Here is a 19,252-nt window from a genome sequence, read left to right as displayed (position 1 = left end):
GTGGTTGAGGCCGCTGTAGGTGGGGAGCCGGCGGCGCTGCTCCGCTGCCGCCGGGAGAGTCGGCGGCGCCGCCAGCTCCGCGCACTGGCTCCGTCCATGGCACGCAAGGCAGCGGCCGTCCGAGCTGCTCGAGTCTCGCCCGCCACCGTCGCTGGAGCGGGGACGCTGCGCGCCGTGCCGCACTTTTAGGCGGGTCGGGAGGTCGAGGGCGGAGAAGTCCGTCCCGAGCTGCAGCCCCCGCCGGCCGCCGCCGCGCGGCGAGAGGGAGTTCCCAACGCGGCCGCGGCCCAGCCGGCCCCCTCTCTGCGCCCTCCCCCTCGCGGCGAGGCTGCCCCGCGCCCGCCGCGATGATCTTCCCCGGCAGCAGCGGTAACCCTGGGGCCAGCAGCAGCTGCAGGACGCCCTCCCGCAAGCAGGTGAGGCGGCGGCGGGGATGCCGCGCGCACCGAGGCCGGGCTCAGGCCGGCCAGCCCCGATTTAAAAAGGCGAGCGGCGCTCGGCCGGGCTCCGCTGACCTCCTCGGAGGGACTGGGCTGGGCGGTGACCTTGTTTCTGAAGGAGGCGGCTCGCGGGGACGGCTTGGGCCGGTGACCTTAGCGGGGAGATGCCCTCGCCCCTGCCGGCCGGGCTGGGTGGGACGTAGAGGAAGGGGAAGGGGCGGAGAGGTAGCGAGAGCAGAAGTGCGCCGGGTAGGGGGTTTGCCCAGCTCTGCAACAAGTTTGGTTTTTTTTCTTAAACCTTTGTGTGTGGAAGAGTACGGTCATAAGTGTTAACATTCGTTTCCAGTCTTCGTTTGGAATCTGAAAGTACCTGCTTGATTCTTATGAAACCCGAAGACCAGTTAGTGTGTGTGTGTGTGTGTGCGCGCGCGCGCGCTTCCCCCCTTATTAAAAAAAAAAAAAAAAAAAAAACAGGAACTTCTGTCACTTTCTCAAGGTTTTCAGTTTTCAGAAACACAGGGAAATCCTGTGACATCCTAGTTGCAGAGATACTTGGATAAGCCTGAGTCATACACACGCCTTTTCCTATTTTAATACCGTTTCATACATTTTTTAACAGATTGAACTCCAAAGGCACTTAAGTGGTTAGATCAAAATTCCCTGCCGGGAAAAGGAGTGGAGCTGTGAGCTTACAGTTTTGGCCTTTTGTTTTTTCATCTTTGTTTTTAAAAGAAGGTTACTGAAGCCATGTTGTGATAAATCTCACAGAGCCTTTCAGCAGCAACAATAACAAAACCTAGCTTTAAATTATGTAAAAAATGTGCAGGTCTGTTTAGAAGAGGTTAAACTGATTTAGAGGTCTGTGGCAAGATGCTTGTTGAGAAAACAACACTATTGCAGATATTTTCCCTTCATAATGAATCCCTTGTCTACGTCCTTAGCCACTGAGACAAATCAATTAAGTTATTATCCCAATAATGATACAAGAGAACTGCACCCATCCACGTAGACCGAGGCTCTTATAAAGGTCATGATGGATGACAGTGATGCCTGGTGGCTTTCCTATAGGCATTCACAGGATTATTGATTATGTTTAGTCCTTTTTGTCCTCAAAGTCATTTTTGGGGGGATGTTCTAGCATAAAGATACCTGCAAGTAGGGCTAATTTTGTCAAACAGTGGCAGTGTCAAGAGTATCATCTTCTCTCCTTGGTTCTTCTGAATGTTCACTTTCCCTTAAAAAGGCAATAAAAGCACCCTGTTCTGTGTGCCCTTCTGCAGGCAGAATTTTGATGTAGAAGTCAGTGAAACTTTCTCCTAGCTTAAAAAAATCCTCCTCTAATTAAAAAAATCTCCCTTTGTGACTTGACTTGCTAAAATTGTCAAGATTCAGAAGCAGGGATCTCTAAACCCACTTCATGTGGCTTCGTTTTAAATAAATGCCCTTGAATGCAGCACACTTATATCAACTTCCTAATTGAGGCCAATTTACAATAAATGTTCTTCTCCCATCCCCTCCTCCCCCACCCACCCCACTCTACCTGAAAAGATGGCTAATTATGTAAGGGCCTTGTGTATTCATTTATTTGTTGTCAGATCCCGGCAGGGTGTTAGCTCTGAAATGGGGAAAAAGCTTTGAGGGCGAGGCCTTTTGCTGTGAGGGGCTGGAGGTTTTGTGTATGGAGGGGAGACGGCCTGCTGGTCTGGAGCACGCTGATAAGATGCTCTTTTTATAGGGCTCTCCTTAGATTCAAAGACTGAAAAGGCTGACTGAATCAGGAAAACAAACAGACTTTCTTTTTTCTATAGGCAAAGAAAGAAATGAATGTGTAGGCATTATACAGACACAAGACCCCGGGTACCAGTGGTATTTGAGTCAAAGGTTTCTTTTGTTAGTATTTAGCCATTCACGGGGAAAGCACACTTCCAGTGCGGGGACCTGGTTACCATGAGTGAGTTTGTGATCTCGTCCTGGCTTAGCGTAAACGGGAAGTCTAATTAATGCTTTTTCATAAGATGTTACGATGTTAAGCTTGCACCTTTCAGTTCATGTTAGTTTATTCATTTTTATTAAAGAATAGGCAGATTTTAGGTGTATAATGCAGTATTTTTAAACTAGAAATATATCATTTGTACAGTTGTTAGAGCTGATTTTGAATCATTTGCCTGAGGAAAAATTGGATGCAAGGAATACTTAAAACTCACTTTTGTAAGAAAATATAATGGGTCAGAATAATGCTTGTATTATACACATGTGGTAATAGTGGTAGCTAACAATTATGGAGGAACCTTTGCTGTTCAAAATGCTGCAGGTGGATTAACTCATTTAATCATCTTGGCAGTCCTATGAGGTAGGTAATACTAGTATCTCCATTTTACAGTTAAGAAAATTTAGACATAGAAAGATTAATAACTTGCCTGAAGTCGGTGCAACTCTAAGTTCAGAATCAGAATTTGAACCCCAGTAGTTGGGCCCTTAAAACCATCACACTTTAACTACCTTGCTTACATGCATCTCTAAGTAGAAACATATATAGAGCTCATCCTCTCCCTGCCCATTGCCCTTCTAGTCTCAATAGTCCAGCTTAGGGATTCCTCCCACCTTTTGCAGCTGAGATGAAAGGTTCAGGATGCAGTAAATGGATGAAAAATATGGTGGTGTAATATTCGGAAGCAGCATTGATGTCAAAAATTATTGCTTTGCTGAATATGACTGTACAATTTCTTCTTAAAACTTTATATATTTTACACATGTAGGAGTCAGTGGGCTTCAGGTAAAGCAGAAGTGGGTGGTGCTGTCCCCCTCTTGCCCCATGTAGTGTAGTGAGGGCATCAGGAAGCACTGATCTCTGCGTCATCTGGGATGAACAGGCTTTTCCTGCATCACAGGCCTATGAGCACATTAGAAATACACCTGCTCGGCTCAGGTCAAAGTGAGACACTCTTGAGTGGCGGGATAACCCAGTAGGCAGTATGTCGATAAAGAAAAGATTGTTGGTTCGATTCTCAGTGGAGAAACGTGCACGTCCTATTACTTTGACTTTGAGATATATGATATTCATTAAGCCAACTCAGCCTGATTGTATGAAAACAGCACTCCCAAAACCGAAATGAAAACCATGTATCAGGACTTCGTGGTTGTTAAAATAGTTGTGTTTTGAAACACTGCTTTCTACAGAAAAGCCTTTAATATAAAAAATTAATATTTCCATTTTTCCTTTGTATGACTTTTCTTGAGTTCTTTGTAAGCTGCTTCTCAATGTCTCCTTCCTTGCTTTCCATTTGCTTCTCAAGTTAGTAGTGAATTAGTTATGCCATGTAGTTTGGTTTTGGCAAATTGTGACATGTAACAAGCCCTTTTTCCTAAGTGATAATGTTGACCTAGTGATTTGCAATGGGATTTTTTGGGCAGGGGAGTGAAATGCAAAAATGTGTGTGTGTGTGTGTATTCTGTGTGTACATCCGTATGTATATATACACCCACACACATTTTTTTTTTCTCTACAAGTGGTTTTGCCAACTAATGGCTGTACTTGTTAAATTTTGTTAAGTTTTGATGAGTGAAGTACTTGTCTCTCCACTCAAAGTAGATTTACATAGTTTGCTGCTTTCTTGAAGATTAACTGGGTGTAGCTGCACGTGAGGAATTCAGCAGTGATTCAGTGTTTGGCCTTGTTTAGAGGATGACATACAAAGCTGTTGATTAATCCTCTTCAAGCAGTTTCTGTTCACAGCAGTTTATGTGTAGTAGATTGGATTTTGTTAAAGTTTGAAGATTAAAGTTGTGCATTGAAGATATTTAAATGAACACTGTCAGAGCCAATCCCAATCTGTTATTTTTTAAAAGAAGGTAAACATATTCAAGCCACAAAGATTGGAGGTTTAGAGGAAAGTAGCAGGAAATTAAATTGGTATGTGTAAGTAAGGTCTTGTCCTGTTTCTGTATGATGCTGACTGTATGTATTTGTGATTCAGTAGTGTTCATGAGTCAAGGTGACTCCATTTAAGTGCTTATCCATAGCCACTGGAAAAGTACAGAATTCTCCGCCAGTCATTACCGACTTTTTCTGCCAAGTACCCCTTTTGGCATCTCCTTACATTTTCCGTAGTTCACTTCAGGTTTTGAATACAGTTCTAGTTTTTGTTTTTTCTTGCCTTTTAGATACTACTGTCAACCTGGACTCACGATATATTGATAATACCTTTTTTTCAAGTTCTTTCTTGATGGTTGGGTGGGGGAGTCTCTTGTCTGTCTAACCTCAATTATGGCCTAGTTGATGAAACCTAGGTCTATGAAACCTGGGTCTCTGAACTCAAGAGCTGTATCTGCTAAAAGAGAGGGAAACTCAGCCAAGAACAGCTGTAGCCTCACTCCACTTCCCTTTGCTTGGCCTCCTACAGACATGTGGCCCACAGAGGGTCCCAGATTTCAGCCTTGGGAATGGTAATTTACTAGTGTTTTTTGTTTGTTTCTGTGAGGCATTTGCTCTAGGTTTGTCAGATAACATTGAACTTAGAGTTATGTTTTAATTTCAGATAAACAACAAATAATTTTTTTCGTTTAAGTGTGTTCCAAATATTGCATGGAGTTTTGTGTTTTTATCTGCTAAATTCGGCAACCCTAGCTGGGGGGGATCCCAATGTACTTTTAAAAACTAATTTAAAAAAGAAATCATAATTATCAAACATATTATTCCTACTTTTGCCACTTAAAATTTTGCTTCTTAGCATGTTCCTTGAGCCCTGATAATAATACCGATTTCACACTTGGCATCCTTTTAACAAGTTGGTCAGTGCTTCCTCCTGCACTCAACCTACTAAATTGAAAGACCGTGGCTGAAGTTCTGACTCTACCACTTGCATCCTTTTTCACTTAACCTCTCTAAGCCTCAGTTTCTCTTCAGATAATAGTGCCTGCTTCATAGGGTTGTTGTTGTTAATCCTTCTAAGGTGTTATTATTATTAATGTCTCCACAGAGCATGCCACAACAGGTGGTCCTGAGAGACTCTGTGGTCCTGGGAGACCTTGGCATGGTCTCCTAAGAATGGACCATGTTTACAGCCTCTAAGAAAGGGCTATGTTTAGAAAGTGGGTCACCCTCAAAAAAGGTAAAAGCCTGGGGTTTGATGATGAGATTGTCAGCCAAAATTTTTTTAAAAGAAGTATAAAATTGCATTCCATCACACTTTAAAACAGTTATTTATGTATTATACCCTTGGTAGCAGAATTTGCCTTCTCTGTGGGGAAGGGAAGGTTTTCAATCGTCAATTCTTTATTTTATGCCAACGTATGTGATTGGGGACAGAAAAAAGTGAGCATTAATCATTCTTATTGTTGAAAATGTTATGAAAAGTGATCGATTTGATTATTAGTATGTTCATAATTATTTCCTGAATTCTTTCCTTCATCTTATTTGTGTGTTTGGTTTTCAAAGATGTCATTTTTGGATTACACAGAAAAATAAACTTTTTTTTAATCCTTGGACATCTGTAGGTGTTTGGTGGGTGTTTGTTTTTTAAACTCACATCTGTACAGAATGCTTTGCCTAACGCATTTCCAAAAGCTTAATAAACTTCAAAATAGCACCGACATTCTATGAGGAAGGAAGAAAGATTTTCCTAGAGTTAGGACAAGGTGAAAAAATTAAATGGGGCAAACTAAAATCTGGATTAAAATAATGAATCAATACAATTATTGTTATTTAACACATATTAAATGACAACAACAAAATTTTGTACTATACAGAGTAGAAGCCTCATAAATAGAAATCTGTGTTGGCTACATTTAATTCGTTTAAACCTATGGAATTTCAAAACAATGTAATGTAAACTAGAGAAGATTACATTTGTATTTGTAATTGTGCATACAATATGGTCTCATAAATGCATTGAAAAAAGATGAGAAGTAAATATGCCCAAATATTAACCAGTGGTTTCCTCTGTAGACAGAGTCATGAATGACTATTTTTTTCCATAATTCTTTACTTTTTTTCCCCCTTCTCGTCCAGTCCTCCTCCCCAACAATGAGCATAGAATCCTTTGGCAATCAAGAAAAAGATAAAGTGAAAAAAATCTATAAAAATTATATTCTTTTTAATGTCTAAAAGTTGTGAAAACCCAAAGAATTCGTAATGCTGAGAGTTAAAAAGTAGTATGTAGATGCTACTTGTTTGTATGCTTCAGCTTTGAGGCTTGTTCCTTTCCTGTTCTTTATGAGTTTTTATTCCTATGTTCACTGCAAACTCCTATACCACGTTTTTGGAAATCACCTATTTCTGACAGATGCTTTTTATATTGAATGATGTAATATTTTCTATTATACATACTTTAAGCAGCCTTCTGTACTTTTAAAAATATGCTTAAGGCAGTAATTTATTAGCATGAATCAGTGGGGAAATGTAGGTATAGATATGAAGTTTCATGTTTCATATTCTAGATTACTTTTCAGGAGAGTATTCTAAATATTGATGGATTACCACTGTTGTGTCTGTTTTCATTTGACATATAGCTGCATTTAAATACAACTGTTTTGTGGATATTTAATGTGAAAAAACCCAAGCTGTTCTACTACCTGTGTCAGAATCCCTAGGATTTATTTTATGCTCATGATTTTCATCATCCCATACTTTTTAGTTTTTAGCTTTTGGAAAGGGCCATGAAACGGGAGGTGTAGCTTGTTCACAGTTGTCTCTAATGTCTGTAATGCGCTGTACAAGATAATGTCTGCATTTAGAAGCAGTTGTTAATGTATCATCACCCAGGAGGCTTTTCAGCGTATCTGGGGAGCTTGCAATGTGCACTGCAGAGGCTGCCAGACTTCAGAGTGGAAGGAGGAAAAGGGGAGGTGAAGGAAGGAAGGAAGGAGGTGGAGGCTGAAAGGGAGAAGGAAAACTGTTACCGTGTTAGATTTTTACTTTATGAGTTGATGATCATTTTACAAAATCTGTTAAAGTCCCATTGTTTAGATGCTGCAGAGATTGGGGAACAAATACATAGCCTCATTGTTTTTCATTATCTCAAATTTTTCCATCCTATTTTTCCTTAATGCTGTTTCCATCACCTAGAATCTCCTTTCCTCTGAGGGGAAGTTTATCTCTCTCCTCTTTGGACAACTACCTAGAAATCACCTTTTGGAAAGTATTTACGATCAACCCAACCTATTCAAATAATCTAGAGACTGCATTGTCTCTCTGTATAGGTTATAGGTTAATGCATCGGAACATCCCCAAGGTGTGGGTATGTTCTTTTGTTCAACTGAAAGTTTAACAAACTCTGGAAACATTGAGTTAAATAATTATTGACTGTGTAGCATAAATGAAGTGAAGGTTTTTGAAACAGACATGATTCCTTAGGAAGTAAACTGGAGACATGCAGGGGATACCCTGTTGCACAGTAGGGGTGGGGCTGGCCAAGAAAACCTGTAGCTAGCTGTTAAGTAGCTGAGAGATGGTCAGTACCCAAAAGAAGGCAGTTAAAAGGTGGATAAGGGAGCAATTTGATTTTATAGACATTTGAATAGATGAAGAAGTCTTAATTGTATAATGGTTAGTGCTTGGCTGCTAAACGAAAGGTTGGGCAGGTTGAACCTACCAGGCGTTATACTGGATAATGATGTGGCAGTCTGCCTACATAAAGATTACAGCTCTGGAAACACTGTCGGCAGTTCTACTCTGGCCTATAGGGTCTCCGTGAGTCAGAACTGACTCGGTGGCAGTGGGTTTGGTTTTTTTGGTGAGTAGGTGAACCCCCTAATATTGTATGCAAAATATTGTGTGTACTGGCAATTCTTTATTGAGAGGTTCATAGCTTTCTTCAACTTGTGAAAGGAATCTGTGTCCTCTAAAAGATTTTGTGACAGCATGTGGAAGGAGGGGAAGAAGTAGTTGAATATGATGCCAAAAGTTCTAACTGTGGAGCTGGAATCATTGGTTGCATCATGGAAGATGACATTGCAGGCAGAGGGAAGGTTACAGCAAAGGTTTCAAGATAGAAAGTATGGGCTTTATTAGGGAAATGATGAATAATTCAGCTTAACTGGACCACAGAGTAGCAGTTAGAGGTGGAGGGGAAGGGAGGGGGATAGAATCAGGAGCTTGATACAATGGATGAGATGAGAGCCTAGGTTTAGAAAGTATTGCCACAGTCAGAGATGCAAAACAGGGTCATGGCATGTGAATGTATTAGATGGAATGGATTCAAGATATTATACAGAAAGAATTGTCAGGATTTGGCTGGTGACTGACTGAATAGGGAAGAGGAGTCATTGGCAAAAGAATGTCCTAGGTTTCCAGTCTTAAGTGGTGGGGAAATGAGAAGTTGCTGCAACTTTGCTTACTCTGAGCTCATTGATGAGGGAAAACCCAGCCTTTCTCTTACAGGGTTTTTTAAGCTGAAGTTATTAATCCATATTTTTTTGGATGTTGAAAATAATTAGAGGAGGACTGAGTTTTACTAACATTTAATGTCCAGATGTTAGAATGCAAAGTGTCTTGCAGTGCCCAGGACAGTCTCTCATAAGTAAAAATTGTCCAACCTAAGAGGCTAGTAGCATCCCCACCCCCACCTCCGATTCCAGGAATACTATAAGAAATCTTCCTGATCTAGGAGATGGCTGTAAACACATCTTTAGGACTCTCCATGGTTTGCCTTAAGGTCACTGTAGAACCTGCCTCACATGGATTTTTATGTTTGCCCTTGTCATGGATTGAATTGTGTCCCCCAAAAATACCTGTCATCTTGGATGGGTCATGATTCCTAGTATTGTATGATTGTGTACCATTTTGTAATCTGATGTGGTTTCCTTATGTGTTGTAAACTCAGTCACTATGATGTAATAAGATGGACTAGTGGCAGTTATATTGACGAGGTCTACAAGATTAGATAGTGTCTTAAGCCAGTCTCTTACTGAGATATAAAAGAGAGAAGCGAGCAGAGACACAGGGGACCTCATACCACCAAGAAAGCAGTGCCGGGAGCAGAGCGTGTTCTTAGGACCTGAGGTTCCTGCGCTGAGATGCTCCCAGACCAAGGGAAGACTGATGAATCAGAAGGACCTTCCTCCAGAGCCAACAGAGAGAGAAAGCCTTCCCTTGGAGCTGACGCCCTGAATTTGGACTTGTAGCCTAGTAGACTGTGAGAAAATAAACTTCTCTTTGTTAAAGCCATCCAGTTGTGGTATTTCTGTTATAGCAGCACTAGAGGACTAAGATAGCCCTGGATCCTCATAAACTTTATAATGGAGCACCTATATAGCAGATTTCTGTCTTGCTAATATATATTATCTATAGTAGTATATCTTAAGTGCATTGGTTATGTTAAAAGATCTCTTACCTCAACAAGAGTGTGGAAGATGGCCATATAGAGTGGTGAAGGGGTTAGAGTATTTCATCCTACCACAATAAATTAGTTTCTGTGGGAAAGGTGATGAGTTTGGTTTGGCCATTTTAATTTGCCCACAGGAAACCTCCCCCACCCTCATCCCAGGTTGAAATTTTCAGCAGGCAGTTAGAAATATAGAATTGGAGCTCTGAGGAGGAAGCTCAGAATCTCTTCAGAGACTTAATAGAGGAAATGTTGGGAAGAGACTAAAGCACTCCAAAGAGAGAATATGTACGTAAAGAGTTAGAACAGAACCTTGGGGAGTACAGATTCTGTGCTAGGAAGGAGGAGGATGAGCCATTGGCAAAATAGGTAAAAGAAATTATAAAATGTTGGGAGAATCTAGGGCGTGTCACAGAAGCCAACTTAGAACAGTTTCAAGCTATGTTAAGTGTTGCCAAGAGGTCAAGGAAGACAAAAGCCAAGAAAATGGCTATTGGAAATAACCGTTGGGAGGTCTTCCAAAGCCTTTGGAAGAAAAGTTTCAATAGAGTATTATGTGTGTGGTGAGAGGGTGGGGGACGGAAGGGTGAGGGTGGTGGAAAGCACATTCCACAGGGTTTAACGAGTGAATGAGTGAAGAGGGTGTGTCTTTAGAAAAATCAGGTGCCAGAAGGGAAGAGAGTTCCTTTAGAAATTTGTGAGAGTAACAGCCTTGAGGCAAGAATATTTTAGTATATGACTATAGTTGTAGGTAGACTAAGGTGATAGAAAAAGAGGGACTAGTTAGAAATGGGTTTTTAGGAAAGATTGAGGTGAGATTAGCCTTACAGGGAAGGGATCTCCTCAGGGTTTCCTGCTAATGAGGCAAGAAGGAGAAGATGGGTTGTGCTAGAGTTGCTGAGTAGACAGAGGGAAGCTCGACCATTCAAAAGCTTACATTTAAGGAAGAGGCAAGGTCATCTTTTAATATTTAAAGAAAAAAAGTGGGATTCTAGGTTTAAGGAGTGTGACAAAAGATTTGAAATAATTGCTCTTGGGAATTTGGTGAGCATTCAAATTAGAGATGAATTTTAGTGAGAGCCCAGGGGAGATCAGTGGTCTGAGTCAGCAGGATATTCCAACCCTTCTCCAGCAATAAATCGGGGGAAAGAATCTAAATAATGAGTTTTTATAGGATGCAGCTTTGGTAAGGTGAGTATGGTGTGAAGTTCAGAGAAAAATCAATTCTAGAGTCTATCGAGAGCATCCTTATGAAGACTAACCAGACAGGTGAAATCAAGAGATAGAATGAACTTTGAGAGCCGGGAGGGGCATGGAGGTGATGGTAAGATAAAAATAAAAGTCCCTGGGATTGAGAAGGGAGAGACGTGAAATGTAGAACAGGCTGTGGTCAGAGAGGAGAATTTGAGGTCAGGATCTTGGAGTTAGAGTTGTAAGTAGTTCCAGGATAACTGATAACACTACTTACCTCATAGGGTTGTTCAGAGGATTAAATGAGATAATGCATATGTGTCTGAGTGGTTCATAGTAAGTGCTCAGGTGGTTATAATTATTAAGATGTGGCTTTTGTGTAATTTATACCTCCCTTCATATAATAGCTAACTACTACTATAATATTTGTGTAAATCAAATCATATGTAAGACTTCAGCCAACCATGAACCACAAACCGAAATAAAAGGTTAATTTTTTTTTTTTTAGCTGAACCACAAGCCAAACTTAAGTTTGAAAAAACACCCTCAAACGATTTCAAAACATCATAGGCTAGTTAAAAAAAATGGACACGGGTGCGAGTTTCAACTTCACTTACTACTTCTATAATTGTGAGCTCATTTCTTAAAGCCTTTGGGTCATAATTTTCTCAGCAGCAAAAATAGAGATAAAACCTGTTGACATCGAATCAATTCTGACTCATGGCAACCTTAGTTACTTACTAGGTGATTAGATGAAATTAAGGAACCCCGGTGGTTCAGTGGGTAAGCACTTGGCTGCTAACTGAAAGGTCGGCAGTTTGAACCCACCAGCAGCTCTGCAGGAGAAAGATGTGGCAGTCTGCTTCAGTGAAGATTTACAGCCTTAAAAACCCTGTGGGGCAGTTCTGCCTGTCCTGTAGGGTCACTGTGAATCAGCATTGGGTTTCATTTTTTGGATTAGGTGAAATTATATATGTGACAGCACATGACACAGTACCTGGCACAGGTACTATGTCTGCTTCGCTCCTATCTTGGGGTGTCACCTAACAAATGAGTTTACACAAAAGAAGATCTTGGAGGACAGGTCAAGGAAAGCCTGCAGTTGTAATAGTGGAAGAAGATTGTGATCACTGCATTCATTAGCAGATGTGGTGAGAAAGATCTGAAAGAAACTCAGACCATTCTCATCAGTAAAATGGAAATGATTCTAGTATCAGTCCTTGACTTGTCAGTGTTAAGGGTCAGATGAGTTAATGTTAAGATAAAGTGCTTTATGACATATAAACACTGTAGAGATGTTATTTCAGTTTCTGAAATGGATGCCCTAAAATAGGATGTGAGCATTTTGCTTCTTCCAGTATCTGATTTTAAATTCATGAAGTTTGTTGTTTAAAGCTGCTTTTCCCAAATTGCGTTCTGTAAGATACTCGAGTTCTATTAAATGTTGAAAGTGTTCTAGGAATTAAAATATTCAGTGTTCAAAGAAACTTGGAGAACAATATATACTATATTATTTTGGAAAGTGTTAATGGATTGAATTGTGTCCCCCCAAAAGATAGGTTAAAGTCCTAACCCCTGTTGTCTGTGAATATGACCTTGTTTGGAAATTGGGTCTTTGAAAATGTTATGACTTAAGTTAATATGCAGTCATACTGGTGTGGGATGGGTCCTACCTAAATCAACCTGAGTGATGGTCCTTATAATAAAAAGGGGAAGAAATCCAGAGATAGAGGGAAGACTGCCATATGATAAAGTAGTTGTGCTGCCACTGCAAGCCGACAGACACCTGGGGCTACCAGAAGCTGTGAGAGACAAGAAAGGATCTTCTCCATTATCCTTCAGAGAGATCATGGCCTGGCTGACACCCTAAATTTAGACTAGTAGCCTCCAGAACTGAGAGACAATAAATTTCTGTTGTTTAAAGTCACTTTGTGATATTTTGTTACAGCAGCTGCAGGAAATTAATACAGGAAGTAACAATATATTTTAGCTTAAAAAAAAAAGTCTCTGAGAAGTCCTAACAGTAAAGACATTTGTCCAACTATGTATTTGTTTTCTAGAATTATTTGTTAATGTAAGCACCAGTTGCTATCAAGTCAGTTGTGACTCATGGCAATCTTATGTGTATCAGAGTAGAATTATGCACCATAGGGTTTTCGGTGTCTCATTTTTTGGAAGCAGATGGCCAGGCCTTTTTTGCAAGGCACCTCTGGGTGGATTCCAACCTCCAGCCTTTCTGTTAGCAGCCGAGGGCATTAACCCCTTAACAACCACTTAGTCCTGGAATATTTACTCACTGTATTCTGTGGAACAGTTTGAGACATACTTGTTTAAAGAAACCCTTTGCATTTTGGAGTTGGAAGGGACCCTAGAGATTATCTAGTCCAACCTTCTTAATTTACCCAGAAGAACATTAAAATCCAGATACAACTGATTGATTTGTTCAAAGTCTCACAGCTTGGAAAGCCTAGGCCTGCTGACTTCTAGTGTTCCACTATTCTAGCTTAGAAGTCTGTTTTTCTAAGTATGGCACACCCTCACACCAATGTTTTTCAAATAAACTATAAAGAATTTTTTTGTAAATCGTTAATGAGGTTTCAGAATGGTTTTTGTATTAGGTTTTTTGTTTGTTTGTTTTTGTACCATATAGGCCTTTCGTAATGGTATGTTACGTTTATCTTCAGACAAGGAACTAATATCTGCGAACTATCACTTCTTTTTTGTTTTTATTTCCCCTCTCTTAAGGTCAGTTTTTCTGCCTATTGCTTCTTAAGGCATTTATGAAATCAAGATAACTGACTTGAGAAATCAATCTAGTTTAAAATACCACTGATCTAGAAAACTTGCACCTTCTAATTATTAATATTCTTCTGCCCTCTAAATTTGTTTTGTCTTTTTCATATAATTGGCTATGGGTAGATGAATTTACATATATTTAGCTCTTGTGTGTCTGATTTACTACAGTATGCAAAATTTACTCTTGTGGTTTCTACTTGTAAGTTCCTGTATAGAAGAAATGTCAATTGAGACTTTACAAACCCTGCTGTGAAGGCCCACCTATAAAATATTGCTATGTGTTCTTGAAAATCTGAATGACCACTTTGTTGCCCTTTATTATAAGTAAGATATTTCAGACACAAATTGTTCACTTTTAGCATTTCTCTTTTTATTTTATGTTCCTTAGTTGCCTATTTTGAAAAAAAGTGGGTAGGTATATGCTGTATAGATCCTAATCAACTATTTCTGGTGTCTGTAACATGAACATTTACCCTGAAGGAATCCTATGATGTGATACTAATGGTCTGGATAAAGTTATCTGAAGAAATGTACATTGTACCATGTGTAGTCACAGAAGAAGCATAAAATCTTAGTTCTGAAAGGACCTTAACCCAAACACCAAACCTGTTGCCGTCAAGTTGATTCAGACTCATACCGACCCGATAGGGCAGAATAGAACTGCCCCATAGGGTTTCCAAGGAACAGCTAGCTGGTGGATTTGATTCGCCAATCTTTTGGTTAGCAGTCGAGCTTTAAAACTGTTCCACCGGGGCTCTGAAAGGACCTTAAAGATCGGCTTTTCCAAGTATTCATTTTAGAGGTGAGGGTGTTTCAAAATCACACAGCTTATTTGTAACAAAGCCGGGACTAGAACCCATATATCCTGACTGTCAGTGCAGTTTGACCTATTCAGACAAATCTAGCTTGGATTATTTTTCATTTAATCAGTCAATATTTTAGAGCCCATTATGGGCCAAGCACTGTACTAAGCCCTGAAGGGAATAACAAATTAATGATTCTCTTTTCAACCTTACAGTCTAATAGGGGTAATGGAGCAAGTATGTAAATAATTACATAAGGTAGGAATTAATGCTGTAAGATGTGCAGATAAAGGTGTATTTAAGTGCCTGGTAAGATCGTGGAGCTCTGGTGGCTCAGTGGTGAAGAGTTCGGCCGCTAATCAAAAGGTCTGCAGTTGGAATCCTCCAGCCACTCCTTAGAAACCCTATGGGGCAGTTCTACTCTGGTAGGATCAGTATGAGTCAGAATCAACTCAAGGGCATCGGGTTTGGTTTTTGGTTAGTAAAACCATATGTAACCTGTAGCTGACATGCTCCAGTTGACCTGAATTTAGACTAGTTTACTTCCAGGTGCATTTGGTTTGATTCCAGGAAACAAGATTCTCAGTTGGCTGACCAATTTTGGCATTGTGTTGGTTGTCACTAGAGTTAACCTATCCTTTAATTGACTGTATTAAGCTACTTATTAGAGTAATAAAGTATAGAAGAAAAGGAAGTATGTCTTCCCCATTCTTAGCATCAGTTAATTGCTAAATTTGGTTTTAGTTCTTTAAAAGGGATCTGGAAAAACTAGAGAGGATTAAGAGAAATACAAACAAAAAAGATACTATTTTAACTTCTCAGAGGTCCTTCCTCTTTTCATTGTTCTGTAGTCAAATGCGTAGAGTAGGATTGGAAAATGGTTCTGTGGAGTTGTGATTATTGAGCATCAAGGGACATAACCAATATAGGTTTACATAGGAATTGTGCATACATTTCATAGACTATATCTGGGGTGGACAAACGTTTTCAGTGAAGGGTCACATGGTAAACAATTTAGGCTTTGCAGGCAATAAGGACTCTGTCACAGTTACTCAGCGCTGCCTTTGTAGTGCCAAAGCAGCCATAGATGATACATAAATGAATAGGTGTGGCTGTCTTCCAATAAAACTTTATCTGCAAAAAACGAGGAGCAGACCAGATTTGGCCTCTGGACAGTAGTTTACAGACCCTTGATGTATAGAATCCTTCTTTGTTTATTTGCTCTTTTACCAAAAGATGCACAAAAGGAATGAAAGAAAATGAAACTTAAACCAGCTAATAATGATAGTTACTAGCACCATCAGTATAGGGTAGACATAGAATAAAACCAAATAGACGTAAGTTTGATTCACAGCATTGGTCAAAAGGTTTTGGATTAAAGGTTCAATCTTGATTGAATAATTATTTTGTTTGATTCTGTTTACAGAGGCATCCTTCATGTATCTATGTGATCAGTACTACCTTGGTCATCTTTTATTTTGAATTCCTGAGACTTGGCCATATAATTCTGAGGTGGTGAGGCAGAGAGCCATGGTAAAATAATAATAGCCTTCTGGGAGCAAAATGTGAATTTTTTATTTAAAAAAATTTTTTTGGCTAATTTGTGTTTGACATTCATTAATTTTAGGTAAAACTCATCAGTTGGGCACCTTGGTGGGTCCTAAATAAAACCAAAGTGCTTACATGACCCCTCAAGGTCCCACTGGCTTTCATAACAGAAGTGTTACACTGGTGCCTCATTTGTGCTTGATGTATAAGGAAATGGTGTGTTTCATTGTGATTGTTTTTAATTTGTAAGATAAAAGGTGTATTTTCACAGAAATAACTTAAAAATGTAAATTGCTTTGGAAGCATCCACTTCCAACCATGGCCTTCAGGAAACTTGAGTAACTGCCCCTTCCGCTGTTCTGTTTTGCCCAAGTTCATACCTGCTATTCAGGTCAAATTTTCCTTCCTTGCTTCAGAATCTGTTTTTTCCTTCCTCTCCTCCAAGGCTTTGTTAGGTTATGACAAATGGATGCAGGGCTGTCTCTCACATTCAAGCTCATGTTTCTCTTAAATTGAAGCTCAAGGTCTGTCTCTTCCAGGAAGACATCTCCGTGATCGCCTTTTTCTTTAGTTCCTGCTATTACATTAGAACAGAATTCTGATGTGATGGTTTTCCATCAAGCACATTTCAGTTGGGGTGTATGTAGGGGGGTGAAGTGGGGAAGCAGTAATGCCCTTTGTATTCAGAAGGTGATGAGTTGCACCACCACCCATTAAGGCATCAGGTTACCTTTGGGGATTGGGGAATGAGAGTGAGTTCCTGTAGTTATTAGGTAAGCTGTTCATAACAGGGAGATTCTTGCCCATTTGCAAATTTGTTTTGAAAGCTATTTCAGAGCTGTAGTTTTATAAGAATGTGAAGTAATATTAAAGCTGAAGTTTCTTGAGTCTTATGCAATAATTAAAAAGATGTGTGTATGTTCCATTGTAGGTTCCTTACTTATTCACAACCTTCATTTTTTTTTAAGTTTACTTTTTTTTTTTTTTTGAGGAATACTGCGAACCCATCTCAGATGGTGCAGATAAAAAAAAAAAAGCAACTAAAATTAGGTATTTCTCTTTGCAAAAAAATTCCTCATATATATAATTATGGCTTAATTGTTCTTTAACCTTTTGTTTGGGTGTGTTTCTGATTACCAGCTAGATTGTTTAATATCTTTGAGCACTGGAACCTATATTTCTTTGTAGCATAGTGTTTATATATTGTATGTCTGTTTGGAGTGTAACATTTGCTGATTTTCTTCCAGGTTTTGTTTAAAAATCCTGTTTCCTTACTGCACTAAAAACATGAATTTACTCATGAATTCTTTTCAAAAACACATCCAGTGTGTGAAGTTAGGCAAATTTATCAGTCATTATTTCAGCAAGGAGTTTTCAATGACCAGCAGTGCTCTGTCAAAGAATGCACCTAGAGGTGCTGTACCCTTTCTGCCCAAAATAAGGTCGTTAGGTTTTGCAGAAGGAGCCAGTTCCTGAAATTTTTGCCAGTCATGTAAACTAAAATAAGGATTCAAGACAATTTGTAAAATGCACATGTATGGAATTAAGTCCATGACCCTGAACGTGAACACAAAGATCTTGTTTTATAGTTGTGTAGAAGGAGTACTGTGGATGCCTCTCCCCGGAGGAATCATCTGAGCTGACTCGTTTATATTTGTTTTTACCCATTGAAGTATGTGGAGTTCTTATCCAAGGGCTGGCCGTTGAACTCTTCTGCATGTCAGCTAGTGGGGAGCCAGGAAAAGCTTTCACATCTGAGAGAAGGGTAGTAGGAAGTGTCAGATCCAGAAACCGGAAATTGCTTGGATAAGCTGATGCAAAAGAGGATCTGCAGGGTGTGGCCAGAGAGTGCGCCTTTTCCTGCTGGCAAGTGGAAGGGTCAAGTGTAATTTGGAAGAGTTGGAAAGGTAGACCCTGTGGGCAGCAGGGGGCAAGAATGTGGCTGTTTTGCAAGTGGCACAGACACAAAGCCAAAGTGTCGAGGTATAAATGAGTTAGTCCAAATACCCAGAAGACTTAGATCAGTTGTGGAACCTGGTGTAGACCTTCCAGAGTAGGAGGGACACCAGGATCACTGAATTTCAAAGACATACTGTCTTAGTTCTATCCTCCACATCAGCATTTCCTAAAGTGTGGTCCATAGGACCACCTGCGTGAGGCTCCTGGGCTGCTTATTAAAAGTGTAAATTATTGGACCCTACCATCACAGATATACCTAGATTCTGTAGGGGGCATTTTAAGGTCTCTAGGAGTCCCTGGGGCCCTGGTGGTATAGTGGTTAAGTGTTTGGCTGCTAACCAAAAGGTCGACAGTTCAAATATACCAGCCGCTCCTTGGAAACCCTATGGGGAAGTTCTGCTCTATCCTGTAGGGTCACTATGAGTCGGAATCAACTCGATGACAACAGGTTTGGTTTTTTGGTTTTTTAGGAGTCCCTGGGTGGCACAAACAGTTAAGTGCTCAACTTCTAGCCAAAAGATTTGAACAGACCCAGAGGTGCCTTGGAAGACAGGCCTGGCAATCTGCTTCTGAAAGGTCACAGCCTTGAATACCCCATGGAGCAGTTCTGCTCTGCACACATAGGGTCACCATGAGTCGGAACCAACTTGATGGCAACAACAACAACAAGGTGATTCAGAAACATACTAAAGTCTGAGGACCACTGGAAGGAGTATTCCAAGAATAGGTGTTCTGCCTGTTGAAATTTTTCAGTACCAAAGAAGGAGCTGTCATGTAAAGCTAAAAAAAAAAAAGAAAAAGCGTTGCCGTCGAGTCGATTCTGACTCATAGTGACCCTATACGACAGAGTAGAACTGCCCCATAGAGTTTCCAAGGAGCATCTAGTGGATTTGAACTGCCAACCTTTTGGTTAGCAGCCATAGCATTAACCAATACACCACCAGGCTTTCCTCATGTAAAGCAGTGGTCTTTTAAGTCCGTGAGTGATGCAGGCAGGCAGTATAAATGGGTGCCGAACAGAGAATGACAGATTTATGAGTAACTGAGTCAAAATTGGGATATACGTATTGAGGCTGACGTCAGAAAAGCTAATAGCATGTGTTCCTTGGAGCCTTGGTTGGCCAGAGTACTGGGGTAGCTGGACTGATGCTTTAGAGCCAGTCTGAGTTCTTACGGGAAACTGGAAACTGTTTCA

The 19,252-nt window shown here is 40.2% G+C and overlaps 1 protein-coding gene across 5 annotated transcripts in view; it reads left to right on the top strand.

Annotated features, from left to right (window-relative positions):
- The first annotated feature begins 114 nt into the window (after positions 1–114).
- The window catches only part of RBMS1 (RNA binding motif single stranded interacting protein 1), a 139,982-nt gene continuing 120,844 nt past the window's right edge, over positions 115–19,252 (top strand). For 2 of the 5 annotated variants that reach the window (XM_023730442.1, XM_023730440.1), the window contains exon 1: positions 115–416. In XM_023730442.1, the coding sequence (XP_023586210.1) occupies positions 348–416 (69 nt within the window). In that variant the 5' untranslated portion in view covers positions 115–347. The remainder of the gene's footprint in view (positions 417–19,252) is intronic. The other 3 variants (XM_023730439.1, XM_023730438.1, XM_023730441.1) reach the window with 2 other exon arrangements.

This window comes from Trichechus manatus, unplaced genomic scaffold (assembly GCF_000243295.1).
Source record: "Trichechus manatus latirostris isolate Lorelei unplaced genomic scaffold, TriManLat1.0 scaffold00036, whole genome shotgun sequence".
NCBI lineage: Eukaryota > Metazoa > Chordata > Mammalia > Sirenia > Trichechidae > Trichechus > Trichechus manatus.
Note: the sequence above shows the minus strand (reverse complement) of the source record. Positions and strands in the feature narration are given on the sequence as shown.